We start from the raw sequence: 19,112 nt of genomic DNA, 5'->3' as shown, positions 1-19,112 counted from the left end.
ACTTGCAAATCCTGCAAAAGTCAGGAGTAAAACGGTTTGGGAAAAGTAGAGAAAAAACCAGGATAAGTGAACGAAACGACCCCAAAAGTTGGGGAAAAATGATTTCATGGAAATTGCGAATTTTTTCGTTTCGCATCACTTATATTCAGCTTTTCTCCCAGTCGGATCCTCTGAAAAAAAACTTACGGGCTATATAGACTTACCGTCCGTTCCGGGCTCAGAGGCCGAAAGTTCCGGGTGCTGGAGCCGTAGCTTCGATCGCTTCGGGTGCTGCGCCCGGAACGCGGACGGGTGGCTTCCCCGGCGGAAGTTTTTTTTTTTCAGTGTTCGGAACACCGTGAAATGCATCGTTGTTTCTCATCCCCTACAGTCCTAGAAGTTAAAAGTTAGAGAATCGTCGCTATAGTGACCGGGGAAACCTGAAAAAGTCGGCTAGTTCTACGTGTAAAAATCCGTGGCAACCCAGCTCTAGCCGCGGTTTTCGGAACTTTTGCGCCCCCCCCCCCCCCCTTCCGACCCGCTTGCCCTCTTTCAACGAGCTTTTTCTGCGATGACGGAATCACGCCCCCGTTATCAGGGTGTCCGCCGTCCGTAAAATCCGGAAAGATGTCATCGGGAAAAATGAGGAATATAGGCCGTAGATCACCATCAGGAAATTCCGAGCATGCCACAAGCATTTTCCAAACGTTTGATTTAATTCATTTTTGCGTTTTGGTTTCCATTAACCGAACGAACATCACTTTATGCCCGCAAATGAGGAATTTTCATTTAAATACCCGGAATATCTAGGAAAATATGAGGAAAATCCAAAATGAAATCTTGGTAAACCCTTTGGCTAACTAATTATTTCAAGTTGGGAATGGCTTTTTAACGTCTCATTTGCGTCTCCAATTTCACACAACACAGATTTCGCATGTGTTTAAAATCAGATGATGTATATATTTTAAGGGTAACTATCGTGTGAGCTGAGAACGAAACTATCATTGGTTTCTAAATCGAAAAATTACCGTAGGAGTTATGATCGAATGACCTGATCTATCAAAATACACGTGTCTTAATGGGAGATACCGCCCAAAGACGTCTCAAGGCGGTATATTTCGCCTCTTTTAAATATTTCTTTCTGCGATTTTCCATTTCAGAAAAAAATTATCAGAAATACAGAAAACCCGGCTTCGTACGCTCTCGTAGATGATGCTACAAAATTTTCTCGCAAATTCTCCATTTTTTGGCGCAGTTGGCAACGCCGGATTGGAGCATCCGAGCGAGTCTGCGGAGACGTTCGCGGGGGGCGGGGAGGGGGGAGTGGGTGGTGCGGTAATACGGTTCAGTAGCAGCGTGCAACGGTGCTCCCCGCGCTATGTTGCCAGACAGTGCTGAAAAATCAGCACATATCCCCTTTTAACCCCATATAAAATATTCGTATTTTATCGCACAGTCCGGCGACGTGGTCCCCAAGCCACCGCCGCTCGCGCGCGGCGCTGTTGCCGCATCACGTGAGGAAATGAGCGTATTTTACGTACAGTTTCACCAGGGGAAAATGCTGGTTTTTAGTCAAGGATAATCTGGCAACCGTGCACCCAGGTCGCGGACCCGCGGGTCGCTGTTGCCGAGTTTCCAACGTGTTCACGAATTTCCCAGCGAGTGATTCCTCGTGATCGTGAAATAATCCTGTTCTCCGTGCCGATCGTGCAACATGGCGCCAAGTTTCACGCTCGTGCGCGCGTAAATCGATGCGCGATCCGGCAACACTGCGGCGTTGACGAAACTACTGCATTACGGAAAAGCGCAGTATGAACTTTCGAATGATATCCCTCTTGACTCCAATGAAGCATTTTCTGAGTATCTACAGGCCGTAAAAACTGGGGAACCTATTCAGTATCAGGAAATTCGTGTCTTCAGTGATCGTTAGCATGGCGTTTGTGCGGAAAGTCCGGAAATATTTATGATTTTTAATGGCGGTCCGGAAGTAATGGAAAAAGTGCGGAAATTCCGCAAGAAGGTCCGGAATTTTTCCTTCGTACGACGGACCGCGCGTTTTTTTCAATAAAGCCTGGATAAGTGTGCTATGTGCTATCGGTGCTGTCCTTTGCGCGCTGATTCTTTGAGTGTAGTATTTTCCTGCAAGATCGCGCCTCGTGCAGTCTGTTAATCTTCAAGCCACCACTAAAATCCTATGTCCACTTCATTTTTGTCGCAATTTGAGCGAGAATTTTCTCGTGTCTTTGGACTTTTCAAAAGTGGACTTGTCCGAGATTTTGGCTCCAAAAATACGCAATGGATCATTACACAGTCTACTCAACTGTTACTTTCAGAATAGTAGATACACTGAAGAAAAAAGTTACAGGCTAGGCATTCCGTTCGTTCCGGGCTCAGAGGCCGAAAGATCCGGGTTCTGGAGCCGTAGTTTTGACTGCTCCGGGTGTTACGGCCGGAACTTGCGGCCTCTGAGATAGGAACGCGGACGGTATGTCTATATAGCCCGTAAGTACGGCTTCTAAGGCAAGAGTTCTTTTTTCTGTGTGCGGTACAACTATCTTAATTCTAGTTTTTCGGCACTGTGATCTCTTATTCCCTGGACGGTCTCAAAAATTGTTTTCGCTGAGGTAAACCGAGGAAGTACCTGAGACTGATAGCCAGGCTGACGTCAGGCTCGAAGATACGGAGGACTTGAACTGGTAAGTCACCGTTAGGCGCTCCTCGGTTCAATCTGCCTTGAAAATTGGCCTAGTTCTGACGCGGACGAGAGTTCGCCGTGGAGTCTGTTGCCAGCTCTTGGTTCGACCATGGTCCAGCGGAACTGTCACATTCTGAGGTGTCTGCGCCCGGGCGTAAGTGCTGAAAGAAATTGTTTCCTGAATCTGTAAACGGAGCAGCTTGAAAAATCCTTTAAATTTTTCTTATTTCTGGGATGTACACTAAAAAAAAAAAAATTACGGCCGTGGAAGCCATACTTACGGGCTATATAGACATAGACATACCGTCCGCTCTCCGGGCTCAGAGGCCGAATACCGGCCTAAACACGACGGGTCTCGATGCTGATTTCGGCGAAAAATGCGGGTTTGGTAGATTCGCGGTTGATTGTCAAGTATGGGAATTTGCCGCCTAATTCAGAATGTAGACCCATGTTTAGGCCAGTCGTAGACTCTTCACTGTTAAAAATCCCGGCGCGAAATTTACGCTTACTCAGTTGCTATTTTGACCACCTGTCACTCTGAATGCATGGATCCGGCGCGATTTTCGCGCTCTGGCGGGAGTGAAATTCTGACAAGAAAATGTAAAACGGAACCGCCGCAGCATGGATTTGAACTCGAGTCGCGGCGTTGATAGACGAGTGCGTTACCATTTTGCCACTTGACGCCCACATCTTTATATGCTGAATTTACGCTACTTGAGGGAGCTCAACTATAATTCGTCCGTCGTTCGTGATATAAACGCTCTGATCTATTCACTCAGAGTGCGGCGCGACATTCGCGCTGAATTTTTTTTTTCACGCCGGCTATTCACTCAGAGTAAATCATTGATTTTTAACAGTGAGACCGAAAGTGGCCGAATCATAATGTTTTCCGTAAAACATGAGTCTTCAATGAAAAGCAAAAACATCGTTGAGTCGCAACGAACTACACCTCTAGAATGGCCCCCAGATAGCAAACCATGCGTTACGCGCATGGGACGGGTTTTGAAGGCAGGAGGGGGGTGGGAGCCCAAGTATAGCTAACCCCACTCTCCATTTCTGCCGCGTCTCGCACATAAGGATTACATGTGAAAATTTCAACCTTCGTAAACATTAATTATTTTGAGGTTTGCTTTCAAATGTCCTATTTTTTGAGAAAAGAAAACCCTTTGAGGTGCGAGTATTATGCCATCTTTTCATTGCTATCACTTTATTCAACTAAATTGGGGCAAAAGGTGGGCAGTGTCTTACATGGGTTTAGATGGCAGCCTGCTGTGTGAGCCCAAGTAAACCTAACCTATATCAACTTCAAAACGTTACGGGTCTCTAACACTGGTCAGCCATCCTAGAGGTGTAGTTCGTTGTTGAGTCGAGAAAATTCAGGGTGAGCCCTTCAGTGGCCCTTATCGATGGCCCTCCTTTTTAATCGTGCGGTCGGAGAAGCGTGCGGCAACACGACGTCGTCGGGGCGACGCGACGTGACGTGAGGCTGCCGCGCGGCGCTTTTTAGCGGAACTCACCGTTCATCGAATCCGCGCCGCATGCCGCCCGGAGCCGGTCGAACCGGGAACTCACCGACAACCGACGACACCGGAAGAAATTAGGCTAATTAGCCCGAGCCCCATTTTTCGCTCCGTTCCGTCATCGTCGGCGGCGCCGTGCTCGACTCCGGGATAGTGCAACGGGAAACGGGGAACGACGATGACGGATTTCTATTTCCCATATCCGCCCGAAATCTCGTCGATCGTCGACTGCGAACGGTGGATCGAGTCAATAGAAGAGGTCGGACTATTGGAAACTTTAAACGGTCATAACGCCGTTCATACAATACTTTGAGGCTCCAAAAGTGGTTATATTGGTTTCAGGGTGTCTGCAAGTCGGAATTTCCGGAAAGTCCGGAATAGTACTGATTTTTAAAAGGCGGTCCGGAAGTATTGAAAAAGTGTGGAAATTCCGCTAAAAGTTCCGGAATTTTTGTAATTTTTCGTCATTTTTGTCGCAATTTTAAATTTTTGAAATATTTCGAATTTCGTCAAATGGAGGTACTGAAAAAGTACGGAATTTTTTTGTTGGAGGAGGTACTGAATTTCTTGAGAATTTACTGAAAAAGTACTGTATAAGTACTTATTTTTGACCAGCCTGTTTAAGTAGACACCCTGAAGAGTCGCCAAATTTCCTTCGATAAAATGTTTATTTTTTCAGGAAAATTATGACTATTTTTCCTTTAAATTTTCAGAATCTTTAGGTAAAATTGCGAACTAAATTATCTGAAAAATCGGAAGAAAAATGTTCATAAATTTACCAGGAAATTCACATTTTATCAAAGGTAAATTTGGCAACGCCTGAAGGTTCATACGGCGTTTTTCCCCAGCGCGGCAGTTATACTTCGACAGTGTCTGTTCAATTTCGGAGAGTATTCGGTTTCGTTTTTCGAGGCCCGCCGACCCCGGAGTGGCGACCCATGACGACGAAGTGCAGCGTGCAGATGAGCGAAGCGACCAACGGCTTATCCGCGAGTTCCGCGGCCGCTGGCTCACCTTGGATCGATTCGTCTCGCTCGGCGCCAAGTAGGCCCATAATCGGAATTGATAGACAAGCCGATACACATAGAGACAGTCGGGCCGGGGCGATCCCAATGATCGAGGCGAGTGGTTGTGATGGACAACAGGGCCGGATTAAGGGGGTGGCACATGGGCCGCGGCCCATGGCGGCAAATCAAGGGCGGCAAATTTTGCAATTTTTTTTAAAAGAAAATCGAATTTTGAAAAAAATTACCAACGAGAATAGGCGACAAAATCTCTCATTTCCTGAGAGTATAGCGATTTCTAATTTTGTTGTCTTATAGTGGTACAAGAGACAGCATCTCACATTAATCGAGGTAAGAGACAAACCAAACACGCAATTTGGCCTGGAACGGCGCGACTTAGAGAGCAATGATGACGAGGACTTGAGATGAAAAGGAGAAGCCCTCGGCGCGGCGGTCGTCATGTAACACATACTAGCGCATACAAGACTGCACGAATACTTCACGCCTTGCATGAAACACAGTGCGGTCACTGCGGTCTGCGTGAAACGGATAGCGCCTACAAGAATGCATGAATACTTCACGCATTGCTCCAAAGACAGTGCGGTCAGCGTGAAACGCTTAGCGCCTACAAGACTGCGTGAATACTTCACGCATTGCGTCAAACACAGTGCAGTCTGCGCGGCGCGGCGGCGGTAGTTAAAATCATTAAACTACATCTATGTTTGTTCGTTCATAATTTGTTCGTTCATTGCTTATGAATGGAAAGCCTTGTCTACACAGAAATAGGTTTACGGAACTTAACTTTCGCGAAAAGTTCCGTGAACTTTTGCTAGTAGTGTTAACAGGGCTTTCCCAAAAAATATGTCCAACACGAGTAAACGATTCTTATGCACCCCTCCCCCGCTGGCACGCTTACTTGATGGTTTTTATTGGTATTTCAAAATGTATGAGAAGGGGGCGGCAAAATACAGGCGGCCCTTGGGCGGCAAGTAGGTAAATCCGGCCCTGATGGACAAATGAGGCAAGTAAGAGACGAACTAACGGCAACCGATCAGAGACTCCACACATCCTTAGTCAGTAAGGGGCCTTGCAAGTTTTAAGTAACACACTTTTCCGATGTTTTTACACACCCCCCCTCCCCCCAACAGGGTTGCCACAGTCGGAGAAAACCGGGAAATGTCAAGGAATTTTAAAAAGTTACGGATTATCGAAAAATGTCAGGAAAAATGTGTTAAATCATCTTTATATGCTTGTTAGAATAGGTTTGAGGGTTCGAACAACGAATTTTGCTGAAAACTATTTTCAATTATACCTTCTTAACCATCCGTCACATCCGTCACATCTTCAATTGTCAGGGAATTTCACCAAATGTAAATGGAGATACGTGGTTTCATAATTCGGCCATCGATTTGTAATACATTTCAGGCGCGACTTCTTCTGAAGTTGCGTTCCCACTGTGCGGCGCTACGCTCGAGACGACTCGAGAACGCGGAAGGCTACGATCGAACCAGGAATCAGGCGTGTTCGACCCATCTCGAATTCCGGCGTTGTCACTCGCGACCGAAGTGTGGTTCCCTCCAATTGGAACTTTTTTTCTCTTCATTTAAACCTATGGAAATGTATCGATTGTCGGAAGGACCAGCGCTTCGACAAGAATCGATCATTTAACATAGGTTTAAACGGAGGGAATCTGGCGTTGCCAAATTGCTAGATCCGCGTGTGGTAGCGAAGTGTGCACTGGAAAAAAAAACACATGGGATCTGGAGTCCAGACTCTTAAAAACATCGACAAGAAAAAATACTGTTGATTCAATCAGATTTAAGCTTAAATCAAGAACCAAGCCTCGTAATTTGAGCGGATTTCCTTTTGATCTAAATCTGATTGAATCAAGAGTCCCTTTTCTTGTCAATGTTTTCAAGAGTCTGGACTCTAGATCCAATGTATTTTTTTTCCAGTGTGGTTCCCTCCAATGTCAAGTGGATAACCAACTGCTAGGAGACGACATAAACTGTACGTCTTTTCATAAAAATTTCACATCGGACTTGGTGGACCTTTAGAAAGTGTTCTAATGCCGCAAATCGACCAAGGCTGTGTCAGCGAATGGTCTGTTTCAAGTGTCTGGAAGGGGGTTGTTAATCCCCCTTTTTTCCACAATTTTCCGCCTTGATTAGTTTTTGGTCGAAACTTTCTAATTCTTTCTTTTCTTCTGTTACAGGGTTTTGTTAATTCCGGTTACAATGTTAATGGAATCGCACATGTAAGTAATTTACAATCGCCTAGCATTGATTCACTCGTAAAGATATGCATAATACTTCTGCTCTAACGTTTAAACGTTGCTAAGTTGATGCCGATGGATTACGTGTTGCTGAGGAAAATTATGGACTTTTTTTATGAGATTTTCAGGTGTTCTAGAGTAAAACTAGAGTATCCAAATGGATGAACCGCACTGTTGCCGTCTTGCTAGAATCTTTACCCGAAGCTTTCATTCCGCCACGAAAGTGTTAGGACTCGCCAACCTCTCATTTCAACTTTTTGTCAACAATCGAGTTTCATCTTATCCAGAATCGATTGGAATCGATCACATCGATCACAGTGCACACATTCAAACGGGCTAAGCACACCGTCAGTGTCTTGCAAGACTCTGCCCCCGAAGCTTCCACGCCACTACGAAAGAGTAATGAATCGCCTACCCCTCCATTCAACTTCATGTAAATAATCTAGTATCACCTCATCTAGAACAGGGTGTCTACAAGTCCGGAAATAGTACTGATTTTTTAAGGACGGTCCGGAAGTACCGAAGAAATTAGAAATCCCGCAAGGATGCCCGGAATATTTTGTCATTTTTGTCGCAATTCGAGCGAGAAATTCAAATTTTTGAAATTTTCGAATTTCGTCCAATGGCAATACTGAAAAAGAACTGAATTTTTCTTTTGAGGAGGCACTGAATTTCTTGGGAATATACGGAAAGAGTACTGTGAAATCACTGATTTTTGGCCAGCCTCACTGGAATAAAAAAACACATTGGATCTTGAGTCCAGACTCTTAAAAACATCGACAAGAAAAAATACTCTTGATTCAATCAGATTTAAGCTTAAATCAAGAACCAAGCCTCTTAATTTGAGCGGATTTCCTTTTTTGAATCATGAGTCCTTTTTCTTGTCAATGTTTTCAAGAGTCGCGGGACTCTAGATCCAATGTGTTTCTTTTTCCAGTGCTGTTTTGGTGGACATCCTGTAGAATCGATTAATCTCGATCATATTGCGCACATTCAAATGTGCCAAGCACACTGTTGCCGTCTTGCAAGACTCGACCCGGAGCTTCCACCCCGCTACGAAAGTGTAATGAATCGCCAAGCAAGGGATCGTTCATCCCACGAGCCTCCTCCCCCCCCCTTCACCCTCCCTTCCCCGCCCCTGCAGGTTCGACCCCGAGCACCCTCGGTTGTCTTGCCACGGCGGCGGCGGCGGTGGCGGAGGCGGAAGGGTGGAGGGTCGTAATCGTCGGGATCACCCCCGCTCCCCCCCTCCCCCTCCCCCGGTCCCTGGTCCCTTCACCTCGGCTCCGTCGTCGTCGTGAATCCCTCGCTCGCTCCTCGCCCCGTGTCGGGGTCGCCGTGGCGAAAATAGGAAAAATCAATGGAACGAAAAAGCTCGAGGGTTCCACGAAACGGGGCAAAAGTCCCCTCGGCCTCGTCGAGAAGGTTGTCGGATCGCGGTGGCAGTGGCGAATCCATCAATTTGGCAACACTGTTATACTGCATTTAAATCCGTTAATGTACAGGGTGTCTACAAGTCCGGAATTCCGGAATGTCCGGAAATAGTACTGATTTTTTAAGGGCGGTCTGGAAGTACTGAAAAAGTGCGGAAATTCCGCAAAAAGGTCCGTATTTGTCCCTGTCACTGTCCGGCGTTGTCACTCGCCCATCGGCGGATCCAGCAAATTGGCAACACTGTTATACTGCATGTAAATCCATTGAATATATCGAATCTACGTCGGACAGGCTGCCGCGCTTGGATCGATTTTTTGCATGATTTTAAACAGGAGGAAAACAGTGTTGCTAACTTGCAGGAAGTCCATTACAACCCAACAGTGGCAAATCCAAGAATTTGGCAACGGGGGAAACGTCCCCTCTGCCTTTTGGGGAAGTTTGTCGGATCGCAGTGGCAGTGGCGAATCCATCGATTTGGCAACACTGTTATACTGCATTTAAATCCATTGAATATGCAGGGTGTCCACAAGTCCGGAATTTTCGGAAAGTCCGGAAATGGCACTGATTTTTTCAGGGCGGTCCGGAAGTACTGTAAAAATGCGGAAATTCCGCAAAAAGGTCCGGATTTTTTTTTAAAAATATTTTGTCATTTTTATCGCAATTTCGAATTTTTGAAATTTTTCTAATGGAGGTACTGAAAAAGTGCGGAATCATGTCGGAGGAGGTACTGAATTTCTCGAGAATGCACTGAAAAAGTACTGTAAAAGCACTTATTTTTGACCAGCCTGTTTTAGTAGACACCCTGAATATATCGAACCTACGTCGGACAGGCTGCTTTGCCTGGATTGATTGTTTGGCGTGGTTTTAAACGGGAGGGAAACAGTGTTGCTAACTTGCAGGAAATCCCTTACAACCCAACAGTGGCAAATCCAACAATTTGGCAACGGGGGAAACGTCCCCTCTGCCTTTTGGGGAAGTTTATCGCATCGCAGTGGCAGTGGTGAATCCATCAATTTGGCAACTCTGTTATACTGCATTTAAATCCATTGAATGTATCGAACCTACGTCGAACAGGCTGCCTCACCTGGATCGATTGTTCGACGTCACGTGGTTATAAACGGAGGTAAAACAGTGTTGCCAACTTGCAGGAAATCCATTAGTGGCAACCCAACAGTGGCAAATCCAACAATTTGGCAACGGGGGAAATGTCCCCTCGGCCTCTTGGGAAAGGGTGTCGGATCGCGGTGGCGAATCCGGAATGTTGGCAACACTGTCATGCTGCATTTTACTCCATTGCATTTATCGAATCTACGTCGGACAGGCTGCCGACGAAAAAATTGGGGCTGGGACCCCGAAAAAATGAGTGCTTAAATTTATCGCACTAATGTCATTTTTGGATTTGTTGTAGCCTCTGCCTCCCCCAACTATTAATTCGGCCCAAATGACGCATCTGTAACATTTACTGATAAGAACGGCTGAAAAAGAACGTATGGTTCGTTGAAAAGTGCGATTTTAACAATAGCCAGGCTTTTGATCATAGTATGGGTCACAAAAACATGTACTTCACATGCCAAAAAAATTTTTCTCGCTGTTTTGAAAAGCAGGTTTTTTGAGTGGAATGACATCATTCGCGCGTACTTTATTGTGCAAACCGGATCCGATCGTTTTGCGTACGAAAGGACGCAAAACGAAATTTTCCTGTAAATTTTGTTTTACCTAGGTGTCGTCTACCTCCTCATTTTTTTCGCCGCTGAAGCCGAAAATTACCTTAATTTCCTTAATCATCCATTCATCTCCCGGGAAAGCGATTTTCCACAAAAGCCCATTTTAAATCGCCATTAATTTCGCTCCGGGGAAAAACGTCGTATGGGCCTTCAGACGTTGCCGAATTTCCCTAACAAACCACGATTTTTTTTAAATAATTCCAAATGTTTACCTCTCGATTTTTCAGAAAATGTCCAGGAAAAAAATTCCTCACAATGTTGAAAAATAAATATTTTCTGAGAAGAAATTTGGTATCATTATAAAGCCAATACGGCGTTCTTTTTTAGCACGGTAGCATTGATAACAGCCCGAACGATTCTGTAGAATCGTGCTGTAGCTGGACGTTACACGAAGCAGCAAGTAAGATGAGGCTTCTCCGAGCAACAGGTCTATCGCGTCGCTTGCGGGTGCGGGCGAGTTCGACTTCGTGCTCTGTAGTGCAGACTGCAGGGCTGGCGACTCGCAGCGGCCCGCCCGCGCCGACGCTTCAGCGTTTGTCCGCGCCTTCAATTAGCTGGATATGCAGCTAGCACGTTCGGAGCTCCTAAAGCTCCGTCAACTAACCTCATAATGGAGATGTTGCATGTGTGAGGAATTTGCGATTTGACTTTAGACTATTATGTAAAAGTTCGTGAGAAACACGGTGGTGCCACTGGTTTTCTCTGAAATCAACTCTCAAGCTCAAAAAAAGCTCTCAAGTTGAGGCCATTTCCGGAAAGTCTGGAAATTGTACTGATTGTTTAAGGGCGGCCCGGAAGTACGGAAAAATTGCGGAAATTTCGCAAGAAGATCCGGAATTTTGTCGTAATTTGGGGGGAATATTTCATATTTTTGAAATTTTTCGAATTTCGTCGAATGGAAGGCACCGGAAAAGTACTAAATGTTTTTGTCTAAGAGGTACTGAAATTTTTGGTAAGGTACCTAAAAAGTATTTTAGACTTTCGGCTTTTTGGCCAGTCTGTTTTAGTAGACACGTGCACGAGCAGATTACACTTTTTTTTGCACTTCTTCGAGTTCAAAGTTTGGAAAAGTGGCTCGGTGCCCTTTGTGTTTCCTGCATCTAAGTTTTCCGGGAAAGTAGATTTCAGCTGCGTGAAGCCTCGAGACAGGCTTGCCACGGTCAGGAAATTTAAAAATCCAGGAAAAACCGGGAAATGTCAGGGAAAATGACGGAAGTGTCAGGGAAAAATTTTCAATTTACCTTTATTAGCTTCCTAGAGCAGATTTTACGTATAGAACGTCAAATTTTGCTTGGAAACTCTTTCAAATTATGTCTCTTGGACATAACTTCAATCGTCAGGGAATTTCTCTCAAAAGTGTCAGGGAAATCAGGGAAATGTCAGGGAATTTCATTTTCTACATTTTGCGGCACACTGGAAGAAAAAACACATTGGAACTAGAGTCCAGACTCTAAAAACATCGACAAGAAAAAATACTCTTGATTCAATCAGATCTAAGCTTAGATCAAGAACCAAGCCTCTTAATTTGAGCGGATGTCCTTTTGATTCAAGCTTAAATCTGATTGAATCAAGAGTCCTTTTTCTTATCAATATTTTCAAGAGTCTGGACTCAAGATCCAATGTGTTTTTTCTCCAGAGCAACCCTGCATCATGAAACGAGAAGGTGATACTTTTTTGCAGCTCTTTGAAAGTACGAAAAGGTGACTCTCGCCCTTTCGTGTTTCTCCCTTCGGCGTTTTCCGGGAAAGCGGATCCCAGCCTGAAGTCTCGAGAACTTTCCTCTCCCGGGAAAGTGCCGACGCGGAGGCTCTTCCCGAACGCGGAGGAGCTATGGCCACGCTTCCGTCACGTGTCCGCACGGCGGGGCGGCAACGATCCCGCGCTTTTCCGAGAAGACGCGACCCCCGACATCCCCCCCCCCCTTCCCGGCGTCGCGACGGCCCCGGCAAAGGCCGATAGCCCCGCGTGCGTGCGGCTCCCGTCGTTGGCTGGCGTCTGCTGCTGCCTGCAGTCGAGCCGCCCACGCGGGGGTCGCTGCGACGCGGGCCGGGCTCGCGCGTGCGTTTCGCGAACACCCCCCCCCCCCCGGGGGGGGGGGGGGCACGCCCACAACTACCCTGCACACCTTCGTCCTCCCGTTACTTCGGTGCTTTCGTACGGCGGCGCACAGTGGATCGAGTCAATAGGAGAGGTTGAACAAAATTTGGCAATTTTAAATGCTTATAACTCCGTTTATTCAAGACTTTGAGGTTCCTAAAGTGGTTTCATTGGTTTCCTCGTAAAATTTCCTTCCAGAAGCACCCCTTAAACTTCAAAATGTGACGGATTAAACATGAAAATTTGCAGTTTTAGTACCAAACTAGCCGTTCTGGGCGCGCTTCGCGCGCCCGTCACGCCTAGCCGGGGGCTACGCCCCCTGGACCCCCGGTCACTCGCTGCGCGAGTGACATTCGGCTCGCTTCGCGAGCCGATTTTGTAGTAGTTGCAAATTTTTTATCACTATATTTTGAAGATTTCATAGAAAACATTATGAAATTCTCATTCCACAATTAACTTGTAGAATAATAATGGCAGGGCAAGAAATAGACTATATCTTATGGACGGTTCCCACTTAGTAAAACAGCCAACACCACGAGAAGGTGAGGAACCATTGTTAGCCACTTTTTTTACTTTTCTGAAAAAATTTACTGAAATTTTAGTTGCGTCCCCTAAAGGAAACACGGAGAAAAAAATTTTGTGCATGGAACCCGAAGCTGAGATCATATGGATCTCTGAAGTTTTCGGATCACGCATCCGAAAAGTTAAGGTCCATCTGCCGAAGTTCGGGTCAGACAATTGAAGTAGTTCGGTATATACCGAAGGTTTCAGGTCACACATCTGAAGTACTCGGTGCATACCGAAGTGTTTCAGATTTCTGACCCGAATTTCGGCAGCTGGACCTCAAGTTTTAAGAGATTCGTATGATCTCAACGTCGGGTCCCATGCACGAAGTTTTTTCTCCGTGTGAGTATTAATATAAATTTCAACACAGTCAAACACAGTAGAGAACCAAGGAAATCACAGTAGAACAGAGAAAAATACCGTCGAATAAATAAAGAAAACTATTATCGAAGAAATTCTAATTATTTGGAAAGTAATTCGCTGGCGTAGGTAATCAATGCGTAGCTGCGTAGGAGCATGAGCGAGATTTATCATCAACTGACCGCTGGCCGGTAGGTACCTGGGGGGGGGGGGGGGGGCGAGTGACAATACGTAAGCGGTGGCATATGGTTCGACTGACAGAGGAGTGGGGAACGGTCAGACGTAGGGGAAAGGTTCAGGCTGAACCGTTCAGCACAGCGCAGCGTCAGTCACCGGGTGGGGAAGAGAGTCCGGGAGGGGACACTTCCCCTCGAGTGAAATAGAAAAAGGCAGAATCCTTCGAAGTTTATATTAATGATTAATGATGATGGCATGTTCGACCTCTCTGATTGACACGGTCCACTGTGCGGCGTTTCGGTTGGGTTCGGGGCGCGTCGCTGCACAGTGGATAGAGTAAATAGGAGAGGTCGGACAAAGTTGGAAACTTTAAACGCTTATAACTCCGTTTTTACAAATTTTTGAGGTTCTGAAAGTGGTTCCATTGGTTTCCTCGTGAAATTTTCTCCTGGAAGCACCCCTTGAAATTCTAAGTGTGACGAAGTACACATCAAAATTTGCAGTTTTAGTAAAAAATGTCATGTCCGACCCCCCTCTATTTGACTCGATCCACTGTGCGTTGTCGGTTTTCGGTAGGGTACTTATACAGGGTGATCCAAAAGTCCCCTACCTCTAACCCCGAGGTTTCTTGCCCCTTTTCAAGGTGATTCCCATAAAATTCTGGCGGGTGCCAAAAGTCGTTTCCATTGACCTAGTAGCACTGGCACAAGTTCGAGTCTCTATTTCAATTTTTTTAAAGTTACAGGGGCGGTATCTCGCGCTGTTGTCCTGGAACTTTAGGAGCATGCTGTATAGGGAGGGTTCAAACATATGGGTAATTTTGAGGTTGGGTGATAGAGCTGTTACAGGGTGTCGAGCATCAGGATGTTCTCGATTCTATCAGGATTTGAGGTCCATCAGTATTTGAGGAAAAATCGATCGTAAAATCAGGATTTGAGAAAAGTCGGTTGTCTCATCGAATTTGTTTATGCTTTCGCACACGCTTATGCACAAATTTTAAATTTTCTCTGCAAAAAATCAGGATCTGGAAAAATTATGAATTCAGGATCCAGCAGTCAAAAATCAGGAAAAATCAGGATTTCCCAAGATGAAAAAAAACTAAAGACCTTGTCCTAGGTAACCAATCTATGTATTCAAATTCTCCAGAATGATTTATCATGACTATTGTTATGACCCTTCGTTTGTTAAGCACGTATTTGATTAATTTTTGCATAAATTACTCATTTTGCGGAAAAACGCTCATTTATGAACATTCTTGGCCAGTCTGGTTTGATATTGGAATCTGGAGATCGGCAGTGACATTTTTCATGTCGGAGAATTTTCAAATTCGAGCTAAAAGCTAAAAGCTTAAAAAAATAAACTTGGTTTTAAATCCCCTCTTAAAAACTGGAGAAATGTGAGAGGGGTCCAAAAATGTTTGGGAGAAACAGACTGGAAAGTAGAGAAGCGGACCGTAATCGAGACGCTTTCAAATCGCCTTCAAGACTCAGGCTATGCAATCCGCATGTCTTAGGAGTTGAAATAGTTATCTCGCGAACGCCGTGTTACAAAAAATCCCTGTGAAAAGTTTTTAAATGTTTTATCGTTTCTTCGGAACCCTAATCGATTTTATTTATGATTTTTTGTTTGTCTCTGTCTTCTTTCTTTATTTTTCGTGCACGAATTCGTGGAAAAACAAATGAACAGAAGGTACCGATCGGAAAAGCTTTTTAATCCCTCCTAAGTACCTTCGGCTGAAGTACTTACTTGTCCATTTCTCCTCCATTTCTTTCTCTACATTCTTGCAATTTGGCGACGCTTGGTTTCGTAAAAAAATCGATATCTGTCGAAGCAGACCGCCTTTCTCAAAATCGATCATTAGTCGGGGATTGGTATGATAAAAAACACTGTTGCCAACTTGTGTCTATCTCAACGGAAAGTGCGGTGAGCTTGAAAGCACAACAAACCCAACAACTTGGTTCTGGTGTCCCAGTTAGCACCCTTCAAAATATAGGTCATCAGTAACCCAAAATTTGGCGACAGCGGTAACGGCGTTGCCGAATTGGACGTATTTCTATCAAACAGAACTATGTGCATTAAGACATGAGCCCTGAGACCCATAAGAATGTATACACAACACGGCTCATGTCATATTGCACATAGTTCTGTTTGACAGAAATACGTCCAATTGAGGATTTGTATAGTTCATCGTCTGATGTCACAATTGCAACGAGACTTTTTTTTTCGAATGTGGCAAATTTATCCGTCGAGGAGGCTCTGAATTTTTCAGGAAATCCCTGAAAAATTACCGTTAAGGTACTGATCGTTAGTCCTCCAGTTTCAGTCGACACCCTGTTCATGAAATTCCGAAGCCGTTAAGCATTGTTTCAACTTCGTTCAGTTTCGCCGATGAAACCGGACGATCCGACGAGTGCCCATATTTCATTCGCGCAAAAAATCAGGCAATCTCATTCGGAAGTCAAAGAAAATATTGAAAATGAGCCTGAAATGAGCTTGGAAATGAAATTAATTTTTGATCTTCCATCGATTTTCGAGAGTCTTTCGGATGATTGGTGGTAATTGGACAAAGAACGTAGGCTTCGTGCTCGTGGTCCTATTTTCTCAACCAGTGGCGCGGCGTGCTTTGCGATATATCGATAGATCTGCCATATAAACCTATGGAAAAGAATCGATTCACAAGGTGTTCGCAGCGAACACCTCGATAATCGATTCTTTACCATAGGTTTAAATGGCATAACAATCGATACATCGCGGGGGAAGTCTGGCAACGTCCGAATGCTCTTACGGCGTTCTTCCCGAGCACGGTCCCCGCTCACGCGTTTCCCCGCGTTTTTCCGATATCTTGACCCCCCCTCCCCGCCCCCTGTCCCCCACCCCCTCATCCTCAATCACCCCCCCTGCACCCTGCTCTAACCTCCCCGCGCCGAGCTTTTCGCGCTGTTGCGCCCGACTCAGAATCCCACTCCTACCTCTTTTCCCCTCCTTCCCCTCTTCCTCCTCACCCACCCCCCCACTCCCCGGGGGGAGGGGGGGATACAGTTTAGAGCTCTCCGGTCGGCGAGCGACTGCATCGCTTTTCGCGGGCGCCTTGAACTTACTCCAGTTAAATCCGCGTCACCGCCGCGCCACCCCCCCCCCCTTCTCGGTCGCGGGAGGGGGAGGGGTTCGCCAAAACGATGCGAAGGTCAAGAGTACGATAAATAGTCATCCCTCGCCTATCCGCTCCGGGCGGTACTTGCCCCGCGGGAAATGGCGTTGCACCATTTTTTTTTTCTTTTTCGTAGCTTTCATGCGCCTCCCATGGTCGTTAATAGTGTGGAGATGCGGATGAAAGCATGAGTTTTGTAAGCTCGGTACCAAGGTGTCTGCAAGTCCGGAATTTCCGGAAAGTCCGGATATAGTACTGATTTTTTAAGGGCGGTCCGGAAGTACTGAAAAAGTGCGGAAATTCCGCAAAAAGGTCCGGAATTTTTTTTAATAATTTGTCTTTTTTGTCATTTTTGTCGTAATTTCAAATTTTGGAAATGTTTCTAATTTCGTCTAATGAATAGTATTGAAAAAGTACGGAAATTTTCTGTTGGAGTAGGTACTGAATTTCCTGAGAATGTACTGAAAAAGTACTGTAAAAGTACTTATTTTTGCCCAGCCTGTTTTAGTAGACACCGTGGGTACGTAAGATTGGAAAGCATCCGGATCGTACATTCGTCGGAAGAACTGAATCGAGGGTGTCTACTAGTCAGGACTTTCCGGAAAGTCGGGAAATAGTAAGGAGTTTTTAAGGGCGGTCCGGAAGCACTGAAAAAGTGCGGAAATTCCGCAAGAAGGTCCGAGATTTTTTCATTTTTTGTCATTTTTGCCGCAATTTGAGCAAGAATTCAAATTTCTGAAATGTTTCCAATATTGTGAATCGGAGGTACTGAAAAAGTATACTGAATAGTTAAGTTAAGGGGGCACTGAAAAAGTACTGAATCTTTCTTTTGAGGAGGTACTGAATTAATTGGGAAAGTACTGAGAAGTACTGTAAAAGTACTAATCTTTGGACAGCCTTTTTTAGAAGACACCCTGTGAAAGCGCACACTGATGAACTTTCTGCACCCCTCCTGCCTTCTCCATAGGTTTAAACGGTAGATCAATCGATTCATCGCCAAGCATGCCACGCCCCTGATCCTTGAGTTGCAGCCAGGCGTCGCGTCGCGTCGCAATTTAAGAAAAATTAAAGCGCCTTCAATATTTCACGCAGGCAACACGGACATCTCCGAGCACGAATAGTTGCATCATCGTATTGCTATTAAGAAACTCGTAGCGCCTTCAATTTTTTCAGGAGTGATGATAAAACGTGCCACATCATTGCGTTGTCTGTGACGTCATGGCGTGTGCGCGTGACGTCGCTCACCAGCTGTGAAGAACGTGACGTTGACGTCGAATATCCAGGATCACGAAATCTGCCCTTTTTTGCCATTCCACGCCCGAATCCAAACAACGAAATTTCAGTGGTGAGGCGTGAATGATCGACTTTCGATAACCCCCCATTTGAAGCTGTGGTAAAGAATCGGTGGCTGACTACCTTCTCCGCGCAAAGCACATTCGTCATTAGTGGTAATTTTTCCGATTATCCTTGCCGTACAAAATAATTTTCGAAAATAACGGTATTTCACATTCTCATGAACTAGCATATTTTTACCCCGGTTGCTTTTAATTATCGCAAAGTTGTCGGGCATGTAATCGATTTAAGACACGCTTTAAAAATGCACACCAAATAATACGATCAAAATCACCAATTTTGTGAGAGAATGCACCAAATTTCCTAACCTTCTCTGAATTTCCTTACCGATCATGGCATCCGTGGATCGTCTGATCGGGTGGTTTTTGCATTTGTCCCAGAATAACTTACGGTTGCGGTCAATTTAACAATAAATTTTGTCCATCAATGTGTCAATAGGTTTGCCTATCAATTACAATACTCAATCCGCAGTAGGTTTATCAAATTTTTGTGCGCGCGCAGGGTGTCAACAAGTCCGGAATTTCCGGAAATAGTACGGATTTCTTAAGGGCGGTGCGGAAGTACTGAAGAATTGCGAAAATTTCGCAGGGAGGTCCGGAATATTTTTTAATGTGTTGTCATTTTTGTCGAAATTTGAGCGAGAAATTCAAATTTTTGAAATTTTTCGAATCTCATCAATTAGAGGTACTGAAAATGTACTGAATTTTCACCATTGAGGAGGTACTGAATATCTTGGGAATGTACTGGAAAGTATTGTAGAAGTACTGATTTTTGGCCTGCCT

The 19,112-nt window shown here is 45.2% G+C and overlaps 1 protein-coding gene across 8 annotated transcripts in view; it reads left to right on the top strand.

Annotated features, from left to right (window-relative positions):
- The window catches only part of Ssdp (Sequence-specific single-stranded DNA-binding protein), an 80,519-nt gene that overhangs the window by 19,061 nt on the left and 42,346 nt on the right, over positions 1–19,112 (top strand). For all 8 annotated transcript variants that reach the window (XM_019056042.2, XM_072304700.1, XM_019056044.2 and 5 more), the window contains exon 5: positions 7,414–7,455. In XM_019056042.2, coding sequence (XP_018911587.1) covers positions 7,414–7,455 — 42 coding nt within the window. The remainder of the gene's footprint in view (positions 1–7,413; positions 7,456–19,112) is intronic.

Source organism: Bemisia tabaci, chromosome 9 (assembly GCF_918797505.1).
Source record: "Bemisia tabaci chromosome 9, PGI_BMITA_v3".
Classification (NCBI taxonomy): domain Eukaryota; kingdom Metazoa; phylum Arthropoda; class Insecta; order Hemiptera; family Aleyrodidae; genus Bemisia; species Bemisia tabaci.
The sequence above is the reverse complement of the archived record's forward strand: the minus strand, read 5'-3'. Positions and strand labels throughout refer to the sequence as shown.